This window comes from Macrosteles quadrilineatus, unplaced genomic scaffold (assembly GCF_028750875.1).
Source record: "Macrosteles quadrilineatus isolate MER2022 unplaced genomic scaffold, UCM_ALF_1.0 Scaffold_3__2_contigs__length_128488019, whole genome shotgun sequence".
Lineage (NCBI taxonomy): Eukaryota > Metazoa > Arthropoda > Insecta > Hemiptera > Cicadellidae > Macrosteles > Macrosteles quadrilineatus.
The window spans coordinates 57798527-57816517 of NW_026542596.1; the positions used below are offsets into that span (position 1 = coordinate 57798527).

A 17991-nucleotide genomic window follows, 5' to 3' on the forward strand; every position below is an offset into this window, starting at 1 on the left:
TAGTTTCACTCCCCATGGAAAGTAATTATTTTGATGACATCTTATATCAAAGAAAATTATTCTTTCCCAAACTCTAAGTCCAAATTTGTAGAGTTGAGTCCCCTCCGGTCATGGTGAAGGTAAAATTGTGGGTACCTTTCGCGATCGTATTCTACGTGCACGGTGAAATAATGAATATCTTGCACCATAGCGAGGACATTACTGTCTATTATGTTTGGGGCCAAAATTGAACAACTTCCGCGTTTGAGAGGGCATCATCTTCGTCTCCCAATATCCAGGCAAAACATGAACGTCTCTGTGGTCTCGGAGCATTCAAGAACATCTTTTGCAGTTGCTAGACCTATTTATTGTCACCTGCGATCGCTGGGAGTCGTGATATTCGATCGCGCAATCTTTGCAGTCGCTTTCGGTAATCGTGAGAATATTAGCTCGACTCGCAAATTTGTACCACCTAATTCTAAGGACAATATTACATTATTATTTGACAATATTATAGGTGAAATTTATTTTCCAAGAGAAAAAATATTCTTTTGAGGCCACTTCCCAGGCTGAGTTCTGCCGTGTCTGCCGTTTGGGGAATAGAAATATGGCCCTGATTTGGGGGCCTATGTTGGTGAGGGGCCTGGGGCGGGCCGCCCCCTCTCGGTACACCACTGTTTCCATTCCTCTGCTCAAATTTGCATTGTACTTGAAATAAAACTATTACATGTAGTTTCCCCTTCAAGATTGACTTCTAAAAATAATTCATCAAAATTATATCTTTTACCACAGCAACCAACGTGTATTGTCAAGTTATTTACTTTTGAAACCAGTTTTGAGTGAATTATCGACACATAATGGCCGTCACCCAGGTTAGGTGACAGTGGCAACACTACTTGTCCAGTCACAGTTCGTCGTGTGGAAGGGGAAAGTGCGGAGGGGTACATTGTCCATGCGCCATCCACTGGAGGTCTTGTACAGTGGCTCGGTACATGCTGTACACTGCGCAGACTACTAGCACGTGCATGATGTTGTGTGAATTGAAGTAGAGGTCTAGACGACCAGGAAACCACTTCTCTGGAACTCTCATCGCACCGATCGCTCCACCAAGGAGTGACAACACGTCCTAGAGTGGTCAAGGAGGCAACGATAAAGTGGTGGCAGTGATATTTAAATCTTGACCAAAGCAGGAAAGTGTTGATCAATTGTCTAGCTTGACTAAAGATTAGATTCATCTTTGTTAAAGTTGCAGTTACAGAGGTTTAACTGAGCCACCGACAGATTGTGCTGATATAAATTACTGATTACTGTCTAATACCACGTTAATAAAGCTAAAAACTGTAGCATCTTCAGCTATGGATGGAATGGAACTAAACATCACATTTCCATGTACAACTTGCAGCCTATCATACATTTGTAGGATTCCCCCAACCCCCTCCCATCATGTTGTGCATATACTGGGAGTGCGACAACATCGGTTTTGGTCATCTCCAAGATGCCCTCCCAGCCACAATGACCAGTAGCTTAATTCCAGGTGTTATTACCTTATCTTTAAAATACTCATCTGTCCCGTGAGTGGTTTTCCACCCTGTATATGGTTGTACATTATACAAGTAAAATGTGTATACTAAATCACGTTGGTTTTTTTTTATCACAACAGCAGCAGCGATGGTTCTAGTGTGGACACTAGCAGGTTCAAACCCAACGTTTTTATTAACTCAGTGAAAGTTCTGGGTGTTTATTCTATGGTGAAACTAGACTGACCTGCATAACACAGTGGATAAAGGAGTCCGGGTGTCCGCCACCAAACCTAGAGTACCTGAGTATACAGAGGACAGATCTCATGAGGAATGGTGTTGCGAAACAAAGTCTTCTCTTCCATGGAGACCAAGCGTTCATTGCCTAACAAGACAAAACAAGATTAGACAAGTTAGTAATAAGAATACCAAACTTACCGGAGATATTTTACCAAACTTACCGGTGTCGCAATGGTTTTTGTAGCAAAAATTGACCCGGGGTGCCACACTGGCGGTAAAAATCGTCGGCTTTGGCAGTTGTCTTGCAACGACCATACGAGATGCACCATGCAAGATATTGAGTAAAGCCATTTATGCTTTGTTTTTGGATATCAGGTAACAGTAAAACTTAGTAACAGACATAATATTGAATTTTAATTTCCATTGGTTGTTAAATAAACATGACAATTTAGATTATCGACATCAAATTAAAATTAGGAGAATTAGCATAATGTTTGTGTTTTTAATGGCTGTAATAGGGGTCTTTATTATCATATAACTGCTCAACTCAACAATTCCAACTTATTTCCTAAGTATAAAGTTACCCGCATCCGTACTAGAATAACTTCTCAAAACACTCGACAATCAAGTACGAGGAAGCGCGGCTTCAGCGCGACTGATGGGAAAGACAGCCGAGTGTGGCAGGGTTGCCGGCGACAATTCCCGCCGAAGAAATAGGCCCAGTCCAATTCCACCTCGACTGTCGCAGGCGGCAACTTCACTGAGCGACGATTCCCGACCGGTGTGGCACCCTCCATCAGCCTAGTGTGGCATTACCCTCAAGTGGTTTTCTCATAATAGTACTATGGAAGTCAGATGTTTGAAAAACAAGCAAATAATTTAGAAGGATCATACTAACTTTTTTTGACAAAAAATAAATTTACATCTACGCCTAGATAATTTACGTTACCTTAATTAATCCTAATACAGAGCCTCCAGCGTAACTAGCCACCACCAGCCACTGCAGAAAGTAAGGCAGGCAGTAGACTGAGGCTCGCACCATTGGTAAAGCACCTGCAATACTTCATAGATTAACACGAGAGCCTAGTTCACACCTATCACCAATAGAAAGGTAATTATTTCAATTTGCTCATTATATTTTACCTAATCCTGTTTTGTGCCACATCACCTCATTGCAACCAATTCCATCTCATTTCACCTCATCTCATCTCATCCAATTTATCTTGTACCTTATTTCTTTTCCATCATACCTCATTGCAATTTCAATTTCAATACCAGAACATTCAAAGAACAAGAATTGTTTGAGCAAATGAGTTTGTGATGGAACATTTACAAGGGTTGTCCAATTAAGGTCTCCATCGAGGTCGAAGTTAACGTACCTATATTAGCGTATCCACTTTTGTTCATACCAATCATTAGTTCTCGATATTTTCACAAAATTTTCGTTAGTTCTCAAAAAATAAAAAAGTCATAGATAATAATTGAGTACGCTAACTTCACACTTCCGGTTTCTAGTGTGCACCGTTTTCTTATGAAAAATGCTTACATCTTTTTACCAAACGTTAGTTCTTTGTTAGTTCTCGATAGTTCTCCAATATTGTTGCTAGATCTAAAAAAATAAAAGAGTTACGAGGTATAAAAAGTGGGTACGCTAACTTCACAATTATAGAATTTCCAGCGGGCACCGTTTTCTGACGAAAAATTCTTATATCTATATATCAATCGTTAGTTCTTGATAGTTCCCCAATATTTTTGTTAGTTGTCAAAAAATAAAAAAGTTATAAGGCATTCCACGTGAGTATGCTAACTTCACACCTATAGAATTTCCAACAGGCACTAAAGGCCTGATATCAGGGGTTCTACTGTAGATATAAGCATTTTTTGTCAGAAAACGGTGCCCGCTGGAAATTCTATAATTGTGAAGTTAGTGAACCCACTTATTATCGGCTATAACTTTTGTATTTTTTGAGAACTAACGATTGGTATGAAAACAAGTGGATACGCTAATATGGGTACGCTAACTTCATGGACCTTCTCCCAAAAGTTGCATCCAAGCCAAATAGTTCAAATCTGAGACTAACTGGTCCACTAACTGGGTTTCATTCCTATTAGAGGATTAGCCTGGCCAAAGTATAGTCATCGCAAAAGAAAATTTATGAATTAATTACAGTTTGGTGGTAAATAATACAAAAATCCAATTTTTGGGGTCAAAAAATGTCTATAAATAGTTTTAATGTGTGTTCTGGTTACGCATTATGATAAAAATTAATTATATTTCAAAAACTGTTTACATTATACTAGTTGATGATGGTTATGAACTCCTGGACGATATAGCCTCTAACAATTATTTTGCCATCATCATTTTGAGTTACTGTTACTAAGTAGTTACAATAATTTAATTATTCCTAGTGTACCGGTACCTGTTGCTCTAATTCAAGCAGTTGCAAAGTGTATTACAGGCGTCATTTTAAAATGAATAACAGTCATAATTTCCGATGACCTTAAAAAAGTCGACTCAAGATTATGGAAATACTCACGATGTACATAACAGTTCAGTTCGGTATAATCTACATTTCTTGTAAATATCCAATTTTCAAAAGCTGATCTTTGTTTTTAGTGTTTTCTTCAAATGTTTCCCACACATACCTGCATTAGGTTGTCCATAATAATAGTTATATAAATTCATTTTCAATAAAAATGAAATTAATAGAAATTAATTAATTCATTACCGTATTCATTTCAATAGAAATTTTCTATAAAAATAATTTTCTATTTCTTCCACTTGGTGGTGTTCTAGACTTCCCAATGTTTCCATAGTTTGCAGATCGGCTCTTTCAATGATTGCTCAAGAAATGCAGCACACTGCATGTTAATTCAGTTTTCTTTTTAGTTTATTAAACTGTCCAGGCTTTCTCGCTTTTTTCTATTGCAATATTTACGCTAACCCAAATTCAAATAGTAAATATTTTATTTCAACCAAGTCAGTAATGTTTGGGGTCTGACTTAGGGGAGTTTTTTTAAGATGTTTTTTTTTAAGTAAGGTTATTTAGGTGTAGGCGCTATCTCGTTATTGTTGTATATATAGTATTGATTTTGTGTAAGTAATGATAGGCAGTAGAGTGAGCTATCTGAATGTGTTTTTTAGATATCAGGGGATTTAAGTTCTTTAGATAAAGAGTAGATTGGACAGTTGATTTATTTATTTATTTTGTTTTTGAAATAGGTATTAGGATTTAGTATTAGATGCACAGGAATTTTTTTTTGTGTAACCGAACTGGAGGTACTATTTGGGGTTTTGCATAAAGGGTTGTAAGAAGAGGAATGAAAGGGCTGACCTTGGAATAGAAATACCAGTGCTCTTCACCAATGACTGACGGGTTTTTGTACTTTTAGTGTACTTTCGGAATAATTGTACGATTGTATATTTCCACAATGTAATGATTTGTCTTTAGTTATTTGCAGAATTTAGAGCTGAGTATTACTCACTAGGTCAGAGTGAATGGCCTTGCCTAGCAGCTGACTCAGCGCAGAGACGGCAAGCGCTGACATTGTAGCGGTGTATTGTGCAAACACTGACGTGAGCTATTCTACCTTGCTGTTATTATTCAAACAATGGGTGTATATTGTTAAACAATTTTAGATATGCTTTGGGGAAATGTTTTCTGTTGGAAAATGATTGTATAGCTTTCTGTTTTGTATATTTTAGGAATTAATAGGAGTGATAAAAAAAAATATATATTTATATGTAGACTAGTATATTGTTTATAGTAGATTTTGATTTTGAATTATATGATGGTAAAAGGGGGGAAAAAACAGAGTACCACTTGTAGAAGGGGTTTCGAGAATTTCTGTTCTTAAAGTTTAGCATAGTTCTGGAAGAAGATTAATTGTTTATATATATATATTGTGGGATTTAATTTGTAACGAAAGGACCAATAAAGTTCTGGGTTCATAGACTCATTTTACTTTCAATTATGGGGTGTAATTTTACGTGGATTTTATTGCTCCCAGGGGTTGCGTTTTGTTTGGAAGTGAAGGTGTTCTCTGGGAGTCATTTTCGAAAATTGGATCCTCTGGCCATTTATGAAGCATCTATTCCTTTAACCTACGTTTTACCTAATAATCAATTTAAAATTCCTGATTTGTCAGCCTTTCCCCTACCTACTTGTCCTTTTTCTGATCTTCGTCTGAAGAGGATGTCAGCAGCTTCTTTGGAGCTCAATCGACTCGTGGAAGATCTACAGCAGCGTTTGGTTCCTCGGTGGAATGTCTCCAGAGCATCGAAAGGAAGAAGAGCAGTGGAAACAATTGGCAATTTGTTAAACTGGTGTTGTGGGACAGCTACTGACACAGAGTTGCACACCTTATCGAACAACGAGGAGACGGTCAACAAACATTTGAATTCTCTACAAGATGTGATGAAGCAAGATCATTTGGACCTTGTGAAGACGGTGGATCAAATGAAGAATTATTCAGGCGATGTGTCAAGGGTGTTGGGCAAGGTGCATGCTGCTCTAGACCTGCTAAGGACGGAGATGAGTTCGAGTGTATCTTCAGAGAACATCTATGGGAATATGCTGCTGAACATAGTACACCTTCAAGCGCAACTGTATGGGAGTCTAGTGGGGCAGTTGGATGACAAAGCTCGGGGGGAGTGCAAGAAGAATCTTTTACCTTCGACACTGGTGCCGGAAGAGTTATTACGTAAGGATCTGGTGGAACTAGGACGGAACTTGTCGAGGGATGGATATGAGATTGCTCTACACGACGTCGGGATGTTTTATGCTTTGCCCATAACAAGCTGTAAAGTATCACCGTTGAAGATTGTTTTAACGATAAAAGTGCCTGTTCAACAGATTGGGCACAGATGGGCGTTATTTGAATATGTCCCGGTACCGATGGCATGGAAGGGACTCACCTGTTCTATGGCACTGAGCCCTACTCTTGTGGCACTGGCGGGAACCATGGTTCGTACTATCTCGGGGCTGCAAAGGGATGACTGCAGGCCTGGGGCGTCGCAACTCTGCAAGCTACCACGACAGCGGCGGGGTTCGGCTTTGTCTATGGAGTGTGCGGAGAAGCTGTTGGCACACCGTACCATTGAAGAGCTGAGGAAGTCGTGCCCATTCTACTGCGGTCCTTCGCATGGTGGCGTGTTGGTGACACAGGTGGCGGAGGACACTTTCGTGGTCACGAATCCATCATTGAACATCACCCTGTCCTGTCCCACCTTTTCATCAGTTTTACCCGTAAATGTACCAGGGGGTTTTGAGGTTAAAGTTGGTTGCGATTGCGAGTTGGTTGATGGGGGCGTGGTTTTGATATCCAGGCAGTACCCTTGTTTGCCGAGTACAGAAACACCTTCCATTATTCATGTACTGCCTGCGGCGTGGACCTCTTTGGAAAATTTCACAGTAGATCCGTTTGTGTCCAATTCTAGCGCGGTTTTTAGAAATTTTTCTCAGATTTTAAATACGAATTGGACTGTTTTTTCTCCGTCTTTAGTGGTCCACCAGGACATTCCGCCATCGTTGCTGGATGACGTTGTTCTGCCAGAAACTTGGTGGGATGTCACAGACACGACGTCATTTAAATACGTTGTGATTTTTGTATGGTTGGGGATTTTATCGGTTCTTTTGGTTTATATATGTCTAAAATTGTACATGATTAATGTTGAAAATACATTGTTGGTTTCAAATAGGATCAATAGGAATTTAGGGGGGGAGTAATTAAAATTGGTTTTTTTGCTGGTAACATGCTATATAGGGCTAGGATTGATAATTTTTTTTTATTGTTTTATTAATGTTTTGAAGGGATTTTGATAGTGGAGACGCTGAGGACATCATCTCGTAAGGTAGGGGGGATGTAAGGGAGATGTAGGTTTTATATTTGTAGATATTTGTAAACTAGAGGTTGTAGAGGTTGAATTGTAGATAGTGACCTTGCCAACTAGGAAGCGTGCTGGAGGTGTTTTGGTAAACACTGGGTGCTTTGCACTCAGTAGCTGTCTGGTCAATAAATAGGCCACCTGAGGTAGGGAAAGGGGTCAGTTGCCCGGGGCAAGGTGCCCAGGAGAGTTGGGTGAGTACTGGTTTCTCTATCTTGGGGTTAGGCCCTGTAGTCGGGAGTTTGTACGGGAAGTTTTGATTTAAGGGGACTGTAAGTTAGTTGGGGTTTTGTGTTTTGTTTTGAAGGAATTCTTTTGGGGATTAATACTTTGATTTGATTAGATTACAAGGGAATAGTTTCACTTCGTTTTTGGGGATTATAAATCTAAGATTCAAGCTACCTCCAGAGCGGTTCTTACCAGGCATTTGTTAGTAGGCTATACTTAAGAGTAACTGTCACTGTATTAAAGCTTGATTACTTTAGACAAATTAAAATCCTATTTGATGAACACAATCTGATTCTCTTATTGAACAGCTACCCAGCTCATAGCATAAAGTAGAATAAGTTTAAAGATTCGGGTTTGCTATAAAGCTACGCTCCCATGTGCGTATGCAGAATAACCTATGAAAGCGAGGGGGTTTTCTGCATATCACAAGTGGTGGAGGCGCCGGGTAACGGTCGTATTCCTCTTGGAATACGTACTGTTACTTTGGGTGACGTAGCTCAGGAATGAAACTCAGCACTCGCTTACAAAACCCAACTTTATTAATTACTCAAAACAACACAAAGAACACAAAGCTAAACCAACAATCAAAAAGGTAGAGTAGACTGACACTGTATAAATAAGTTAGTAACTTAAACCCCAATTTGGAAAAGACTCAAACCCCAATTTTGAAAACCCTTTACATTGTCTTACCTGGACCCAAGGCCAAGGGCCTTGGGCTCCAGCTCCCCAGCAGGACCCTGTCCTCCGGTGCACCACACAAACCACTCTACACAAAACTGACCCCTTGATCAAGTGCACTGGCCTACTTAAAGCAACAGCCTTCAGTAGGTCAGCACAACAAGTTATTGTTTAACAACACTACCAGCCTACTCACACAACATTGCCAAACACTTCCTCTTTACAATATTCGACCCCTTCCATTACATCCCCCCAATTCCTCCAGACGATGTCCCCAGCGTCTCAACTACATAGATACATCCACTCAGAGAGAGAGAGAAAAAAAAATTGATAACAAAAACTGATTAAAATCTTTTAAAATTGTACCTAAACAAAATTAAAATAAGGTTTAGGAGGGGAAGAACTGACCAACTGTTCGCGGACTTCCTCAGCAGTTGCGTCGATAAAGCCTCCTCGAACAGTCGTTGGTCTTCAGATGTTTGACCACAGCCATGTCTTCTGCGATGTCTCCCACTTCGGTGTCTATAGTCTGTAGTCCATCCAGCGTTCCTTGACAGCATTGATGATGAATCGACTTTGGTTGACGATGATGTTGGACTGCTTTTGCCATTGATTGAGTGTACTGCAGCCTGAAGTTCTCCTCTTCTTAAAAGCCATTGCCCCCAGCTGCGTTTCCCCAGTTTTCATTGAGTTTGACAAAGTCTCTTCCTCCGATCACAATGTTGAAGATAACACGGCAAATCATGAAGTTCTTGTAGCCTTGTCTACAGTTGGTCAGTGGGGATGGGTAAATAGGAAGCCTACACAAACATATAACTCACAACAAATACAACATATAATTTATAAAAAAAACCCTAGACTTTTAAAGAAACTCTCAAACTCACATTAAGAACAAAACAAAACAACCAACATTGAAACAAAAATTATTGAAACTAAGAGAAGTGTTTGGAATGTGTTACCTTAACAAATCATTGGCCTCTACGATTAAACAACAAAACATTATAAATAATTTCAGATTGATTTACTTTAAATTCTTCAAATATAACCTTCTTCAAAGCATTTAAAACAATAAATGATGGAACAGTCTTTCATTTCTAGTATAAATTTAATTTAATTCTGAATAAACAAAAATATTCAATTTGTCTCCCATTAAAGTCCCTGATAATTAAAAATCTAAACAACAAAATATATCTCAATAAAATATTCTTTTAATACATAATCCGTCTGTGTCTTTAAATTTTGTGAGACTATTAAATTCACTAAAGGACACTATTGCAACGTTTAAAACATTATTTCCCAATACAGTTATTTTCGGGGAGTCATGCGATTTATCTCTTACCTAACAAAACAAAATTATCTCCCGAATCAAATTCAATTTCCCTTAGTATCTTTAAAAACACAACTAAAATTTATTACTATAAAAAAAAATAATAGTTAAACAAACATTTCAAATCAGTCCCTACTTTGCTTTGGTGTTAAAACAAGTGAAACATTTTACTTCAGTAGGCTACATTTTTAAATCACATACTCCAAAAACTAAAAAAAAAACAATATATAAATTCAAAAAAATGAACTTGAAAAAATTGCATGTGTAATTCTCTGATAAAAATTCAAAAACATGATTGCTGAAAAAAAAAATGATTTGGGCCCAAATCGTTACAAACTAACCCGTAAGCAAAACCAATTTCCCTTTTAAAATTTCTCCAACAATCTATCACCTGTAAAAACAAAAATTTGTTCCCAAAATAAAACATTCATGCATTGCTGATTTCCCAAAGCAAACTCTAGAGCATCAGTATTAAAAGGTAAACAGTGTAACACAACACGGTCAGCACTCAGCAAGGTCAGGTCACAGAGAGGCCATTTACACCACGCTCAGCATTCCTCAGCCTACAAACATGCTGACTTCTCTCACCGCAACTTTGCTCGTGCTATACTCTGAAATATCAACATGAACACCTACTCTAATCATTAACAGTATTAACCATTTGTAAAAATCCCCATCTGAAAAAAATATATTACTATCAAATTAAAGTTTAAGCTCAAATATATTTCTAAAACAGTACACCATAATACACTATGAATAATTATCCCTCAAACTACTTCTACAAAATATAATATATTGATCCACCATTCACTGCATCTACTGCGCATAAAGAGCTGAAACAGAATAGTTTGACAACTTGTGTCCGCCACATTATTCGCACAATATACACTCTAGAGTAGAAATAGCAGGTCTGCAACCACAGAATCACATCTTCGAGAAACCTGGGAACTACAAGATCCCAGATACAACATATATTTAACCAGGCAAATACACACACTTGTGCACAACAAAAACAACAACTGAAACACACATTACACATGTGCATCCAGCACAGGACAAATAACAACCTTGTGCAGCTAGCACTTAGCATACAGCACAAAAATACCTCGTGCACTCAGCACATAACACAAATTCACCTTGTGCTCCCAGCACATAACAAATAAAACCCTGTGCATCCAGCACAACTCATAATACCTCGTGCATCCAGCACGTAACGCAATAACTCTCGTGCTTCCAAACACGATACACAATAAACTCAAAGAACACATATCAAACTCACGTGCAACCCGCACATGACACATAGAACACTCGTGTAACCGAACACGAACACATATCAAACCCACGTGCAACCCGCACATGACGCTTAGAACACTCGTGTAACCAAACACGAACACATATCGAACTCACGTGCAACCCGCACATGACGCATATAAACTCACACTCAATATCACTGGAAAACTTCACATTTACGACATTCCAGCCGTTCACTGCTGTCCCAAAACACACTGAACTCCCAAAAAAACTGATTAAAACTGCACCAAAGTGGTGATTACAAATAATAAAAAAAAATATATTCAAAAACCAAAATTTTTTTCACAAAAAGAACCCCAAAAATTAAAGCCAATTATTTTTTCTAAGAGGTACCAAGATCGAAGTTTTGTAAAAAATTACAAAACTCCTGGCGCTTCCATCACCTTGTAACGGTCGTATTCCTCTTGGAATACGTACTGTTACTTTGGGTGACGTAGCTCAGGAATGAAACTCAGCACTCGCTTACAAAACCCAACTTTATTAATTACTCAAAACAACACAAAGAACACAAAGCTAAACCAACAATCAAAAAGGTAGAGTAGACTGACACTGTATAAATAAGTTAGTAACTTAAACCCCAATTTGGAAAAGACTCAAACCCCAATTTTGAAAACCCTTTACATTGTCTTACCTGGACCCAAGGCCAAGGGCCTTGGGCTCCAGCTCCCCAGCAGGACCCTGTCCTCCGGTGCACCACACAAACCACTCTACACAAAACTGACCCCTTGATCAAGTGCACTGGCCTACTTAAAGCAACAGCCTTCAGTAGGTCAGCACAACAAGTTATTGTTTAACAACACTACCAGCCTACTCACACAACATTGCCAAACACTTCCTCTTTACAATATTCGACCCCTTCCATTACAGTACGATTGAGGCATTAGTTCAAAATTCCTCCGTGAAAAGCGCTGTAGTAGAGAGCATTTTGGCAATGAAGGTTTACTAATCGCAAAAATAGTTCTGTTCATAAAATAAAATTATAAATGCCTCAAATTCAATTTTATAATTTTTGTATTATAAAGTTTCTATCATAACCTAACCGAACTAACCAAACTTGCTGATAATGAAATAATATAACAAAAGTTTATTAATAGAAAAACAATTCTGTTCATTTTAAATAAAACTAGAAATTGCTCAATTAAAATTTTATAATGACTTAATAATAAAATTAAACTGTTATAACCGAACCAAACCAACCAAACTTGCTAATAATGAAAAAATGTTAGTCAAAAAGTTAGTGCCACCAGAGAGATTTGAACCCGGGACTCTCAGCATATCAATCCGGCACGCTAACCACACTTAGACCACCGAGGACGATGGCTGCAAACCGTATTGTTACGGTAATGGTGTTCCCTCAGCTAATGAGAAGCCCACAGCTGTCATCGTAAGCTCATCTATACCTCCCCTGAGTAATGTTTGTAGCATACATTTCAAATTGCAACTAAAATTATATTAAGAGCAATTAAATTATCCAGCTGATCATAATAATGTAAACAAATATGTTCTTCATAAGGATAACATAAGAACTTTAAAAGCCACTGGGGCAGAGCCTGAGGAACTTTCTCAAAAATGTAAGGTCAGTTTGCAAATCTACACACCTAGACGAACATTTTGGTATATAATATGAGAGATTATATAAATCTTACAACAACACAAAGTTTCATGTAGTGTATTAATAATATAGATTCTTTAAAAGTGAAATTATCTAAAAAGCCTCTGGTTATTGTTTGGATTTTAACCCTCGTCTAACAGTAACACACAGCAGCAGTAAAAAAACATTTTTTGTAAACTTTCAAAAGGAGATTCTAAGAACTTTGTTAAGATATTAAAAAAAGTTAAACCCAAAATTTAATCCTCTGCAAGATTACTTCAAAATACTTTTGATTATGCCATAAAAATAGCCATTAAGAATTACAGAGGGTTACCGATTAACCCTTATTTACATTACTCAAGCGGCAGGAGTAGGACAAGCCTGTGGGATGTAACTTAACCTAGTAGTATAAGTGAAGTGACATTTTCTTAGTACAAGTACTGTAGTTATCTTTAAAACTACTCCAAGTCACACAATGTTCATGACATTAAACAACTCTACAGCACCCTTAATATTTTATTTGGCAAGTGTGATGGGAGTCTAGCTGTTAAATTATGATTAATTTACATATCAACAAGTTAAGGCTTTTGACATTGTCTGTACAATATTCATTAATCATGGAACTGAAAAACTGTTTAGTTTACTCCATATTGAAAGAAACGAAGGAACTTTTTGCAGTGTAAAATAATGATTAGCAATTATTTTAATAAAACTAATTGGATTTTAAAAGTTTGAAAGAGATTTTAAACTCGTGTTCAAGTTTAGTTGGTTGTTCACCTTCCTTTTGAGCAAATATTGAAGTGTCCTCAAGTCAAGTCCAAGTTTATTTTTCACAGTTTCCTATCCTCCTACCCTACCACATACTCCCTTTTTACTTAATATCTCATTAACATTGTTCTATTTTCCTCAGTTTTAGTATATCTATATACTAAGAACAGAATACCCTACTATAGGATTATTGTTTATTTTGGTGTTAGGCATCAACAGGAATATTTAAAACACAAACTTTCAGATTTATAATATTAGTAAGATTACTCATTACTTATTTCCATAATTTTTTTAAACTGAAGATAGTTATGAATTTAGTACAGTACCACCTTCCCAAATAAACACTTTTAGAACTCAAATAGCAACATTTTTTTACAAGAATAAATAAATAGATAAAAAGCTCTTTATTTACTGTATTACTAGTCTACTACTATTACTGTATTAGTTATTTACAGTATTAGTGAATGTATTAATACTCTACCCTATTACAATAGAACAATAGAATGAATATAGACCGGCAACAGTGCTGCGGTTAGCATATGTTCCGGCGCTCACCCTAGGAGTGTCATGTAGTTCACACCGCTGCAGCCTGCTGGTTGCATACAATGCTGGAACTGGAAGGATGGCACCTGCGCTCCTTCCCTGCAGCGGTGTGCGCTGTAACTACACGGCACTCCTAGCGGTGGGCGCCGGAAGCTTCCTTTGACAGTCTATATTTATTCTATTTTCTATGCTATTACGTAGCAGACAAAACAAATCCAACCAACCTTAGTTAAAAAAATCGTGACCTTAACTATCACAGCTAAATAGTTTATAATCCCCCCTAGCAATATTGGTATGCTGCACAATCTATGGCTGCACGCATGCTGTAAATAGTAAAGATTATCATATGCATTGACATTACGATATAAAGCACAGACAATACGGTGGATAGTCATTAGGCAATGGCATTCTTCACTGTGGTGGCTACAGTTAGCAGCCGTGAGCATTGATTATATTAATATGCAATATATATTCACAAGCCAATTTCACTGGTAAGTTCGGGTTACAGGAGACCTCGAGCACAACTCTACCGAGGGAATTATTTTAATGGAAACTTGAATTTATACTTATATAAATTTAAACATACAGTAAATAGTTTCTGACTCTGTCTATCCAGCAAGATCTGGTCATGACGTCGAGGGAGGTAATTCAGGTCAAATTCAGTTAATTCATTTACCAAAATTGGTCTATATTTCTTCTTTATACTTCTTTGGAATGAACTGGACGTCTACCATTGACTATTGGATACTGAAGTAGACATTCCATCTATAAAGACCAACTGTTGCCATGTTTTTTTATTGAAACGACATATAGTTGTGCGAGCCAGTCACATAATGCATTTAGTGTTTAAAACTTTATTTTGTACCTTATATTTTGTTGCTGACATAGTTGATGGGTCATGACAGTTGCTATATCTTACAGTAAGTCATTCCATCAGTTTGGCTTGCTAAAAAAGTGTGTTTATTCACAATATTGGCATTCAACAGAGATCAGCTATTTATATCAGCGCAGTCTGTCGGTGGCTCACATTAACTACAACGAGTTTGATTTTAAAACTGGCGACAACTTTAACATGGAGATGGAACGTCTAGGTTCTACTTACCGAAGCTCTGACTGATCCAAATGCCCAGCATATCAAGCTGAAGTAGCCTGTAGTAACAGGACTCTCCCAGATGAAGATTCATGAACAGGTGGTAGGTAAAGCTGCCGACCCACGGGGCGACACTGCCGGCAATATGACACCACGAGAGGAACACACTAGACTCCCAAGGCATGTGCTTGGGCACAACAGTCAGTATGTAGACAATTGGCAGCCCTGAGCAACAATATATATTAAAGTTTCAACGCCAATGGCATTTTTGTGTGACATTAAAGCAGTGGAAAAGTGGTACAGACTCAGTTCTGTCTGTCGGTAATGCATGAGTGCAATTATTTGGCAGCGATCCATAGGAAAATATGATTAGGCCTACTAAAAAAACTATTGATACTCAACCGGAATAGTATGTTAAAAGTTATACTATTATTGTGATGTGGTATTTAGCTACGGTGCCTTTTAACCAAATACCCCCACCGCATCAAACCTGCAGATTACCCAAATTTCAATTTGCCTGATTTTATTCTCTCGTAAAATCTATTAAAATACCATAGGTTTAACGAGTATACCTAAGTTTGCTGTTGTTTGCTGATACAGGGAGGGTAATAAAGTTAGTTTTTAGTAAAATATTTATAGCTTTAGTATGAAATAAAGAAATTTGCCAAGCTTGAGCAACATAGCATATAAAACAAGCAAACTACAAAAGTTTATTTTATTCTCAATAAGAAGCGATTTGAAGGACATACAGTACTACTAACTTGCAGGTTAATTTATGTTTAATGACCATTTTTTGGGTCAAGTCTTTCACCTCTAGGACACGAAACCACTTTAAAATGTGTTAACGAATTTTACATTTTACACCAGGATATGAAAATAAGAACTAACAAAATACAATAGATCAATTGTCTGTCAACTAAATTAGCTCAAGCCCTCTGTTTTTGTGGTATATGAGCACGAGGTTAGCTGAATCGTATCAACGGAAAAATCCCAGAGGTAGTGAATACAGTTTTTTTTGCCAAACACGGATTAAATATAAAACCACTCTCTCTGGATAATTATCTTTTGATCTTCAATTTGAAATCTGAATTGAGTGGAATTGAAGTAAATCTCAATAAAATTGTTAATGTTATAGGTGTAGGTATTTATATGTCCCCTAGTAGTAAGGCAGAGAATGTTTAAGATTTTTTGTAATTATTGTTTGTAGGTGCATGCAGACTGCTCTCTTAATTGGGAATCATGCCAAAGACATTAGGATTAAGTGTTGTCTTGCACTAGGACTACATCTCGCGCAAGATTATTTAAGAAAAACTTCCCAGTATCTCTTTAACCCATTTTAAAGAGCTTAAAAAACAAATAGTTTAGTATATTGAAGTGTTTTTACGGCTATTGGCCATGCAGAAGATAAAAATATTTAAATTCAAAATTTCCATGTTATATTTTATATAAAATAAAATAAACTGTTGTAGTTTGCTTGTTTATGCAAACAAATTTTATCAAACTTGGCAAATTTATTTATTTTATACTAAGCTAACATTATGTTACTAAAAACACACTTTATAGCCATCCCAAATTATGTTATTGTTAACCCTAATGTTTTTTTTTCGGTTTCTCAATGTTGTTTGTTATCCTTTGTGTTCAGCAGCTTGCTTGATAGAGCAAGAAGGATGTAATTTATTTTCATAAATTATATTTTTAATAGATTCAATTGAATATCCAATCAGATCAATGTAAATTTGATTAGTGTGCAGGTTTGCTGCGGCAGGTTTTAAAAATACATTCCATTTAATACGTTATCTCAATGTGAGATACTTTACTACCCACCACCACATTCTATGCCTACAACGTATTTTTAAAATCATAAAAGACCTAGGTAAAATAACGGGATTTACTAACTATGTCAAGGGATTATTCAATAAACATTGATGGATGGAAATTGGGGTAATTGGATGACATTGGGTCATGTGGTCTTCACCTACCGTGAGACAGAATGTTGACCGTCTCATTGTGGAAGTAGAACAGACTGGCGATGCTGCCCCAGACGCTCAAGATGGGACGGTAGCCTGTGTGAATGTAGGGGTTGAACTGAAGATGTTTCGGCATATCCTGCCATTGTAGCAGGCACGGCATCATCCACCGCGGTAGAAGCCATACTGACGACAACGGCCGCCCCGGCGCCGACGCAACCCGCAACCCCTCTAGCATCGACCGCGACAGCATAAGGCATTGGCGACTCAACCCAATTTGTTGATACATTGTAATTTCCCGCACGTGCATCCTAGAATCGTACGTTGGTCAAGAACAATTGTCGCTTCAACTGGAATATTCGCAGATCGTTTGTGTTCTTATACCATTGACATTACATTCCTGGTTAGACGCTTACATAGGGTGCGTTATTGAAGGTGGATATGAGTTTAAGATGAGTGGTTAATTGACGATAGATTTTTATAGTGTCTTAGAGCAAAAACACTAATTTGTCATTGGGCTAGCAAATAGATAATGACAGAAGGTCGACGTTAGGTACAGAAGAAACAAAAGTTAAAATTCTAATGGCGTAGAATCACACAAACTATAAAAGATGAGTGTAGACAGCTAATCTAGCTTTTGATTTGCATATATTTATGGCACGTGTATTATAGAAACGTATGATGTATAATCATAAGCATGATAGTCATATTCATTCATCATGAAACTAAAGTATGGTATAATGCAATCATTATAACCTACTCAAGTTGTTTGGCGACCAACGACCAACATTTGCATTCAAATCTTACCTCATCTGGTTCATCATGGTAATTCATTCAATATCACCCCTTGTGCCTTAATCATCTC

General features: G+C 37.5%; 1 protein-coding gene across 1 annotated transcript; it reads right to left on the reverse strand.

The window, feature by feature from the left end:
- Window positions 1-553: 553 nt before the first annotated feature.
- LOC128988986 (progestin and adipoQ receptor family member 4) lies at window positions 554-17302 on the reverse strand. Its single transcript, XM_054410823.1, has 5 exons — window positions 17139-17302; window positions 15172-15384; window positions 2686-2789; window positions 1744-1881; window positions 554-1105 (listed from the first exon to the last, which is right to left on the reverse strand). The coding sequence occupies exons 1-5, from the start codon at window positions 17290-17292 to the stop codon at window positions 884-886; spliced, it is 831 nt and encodes a 276-aa protein (XP_054266798.1). The 5' UTR covers window positions 17293-17302; the 3' UTR covers window positions 554-883.
- Window positions 17303-17991: the final 689 nt, after the last annotated feature.

Coding starts and splice junctions, on each gene's coding strand:
- LOC128988986 (XM_054410823.1), bottom strand. CDS start 17,292: ATGATGCCGTGCCTGCTACAATGGCAGGATATGCCGAAACATCTTCAG. Junction 2,790..15,171: donor TTGGATCAGTCAGAGCTTCG/GTAAGTAGAACC, acceptor GAAGTATTGCAG/GTGCTTTACCAATGGTGCGA. Junction 1,882..2,685: donor CTGTATTAGGATTAATTAAG/GTAACGTAAATT, acceptor TTGTCTTGTTAG/GCAATGAACGCTTGGTCTCC.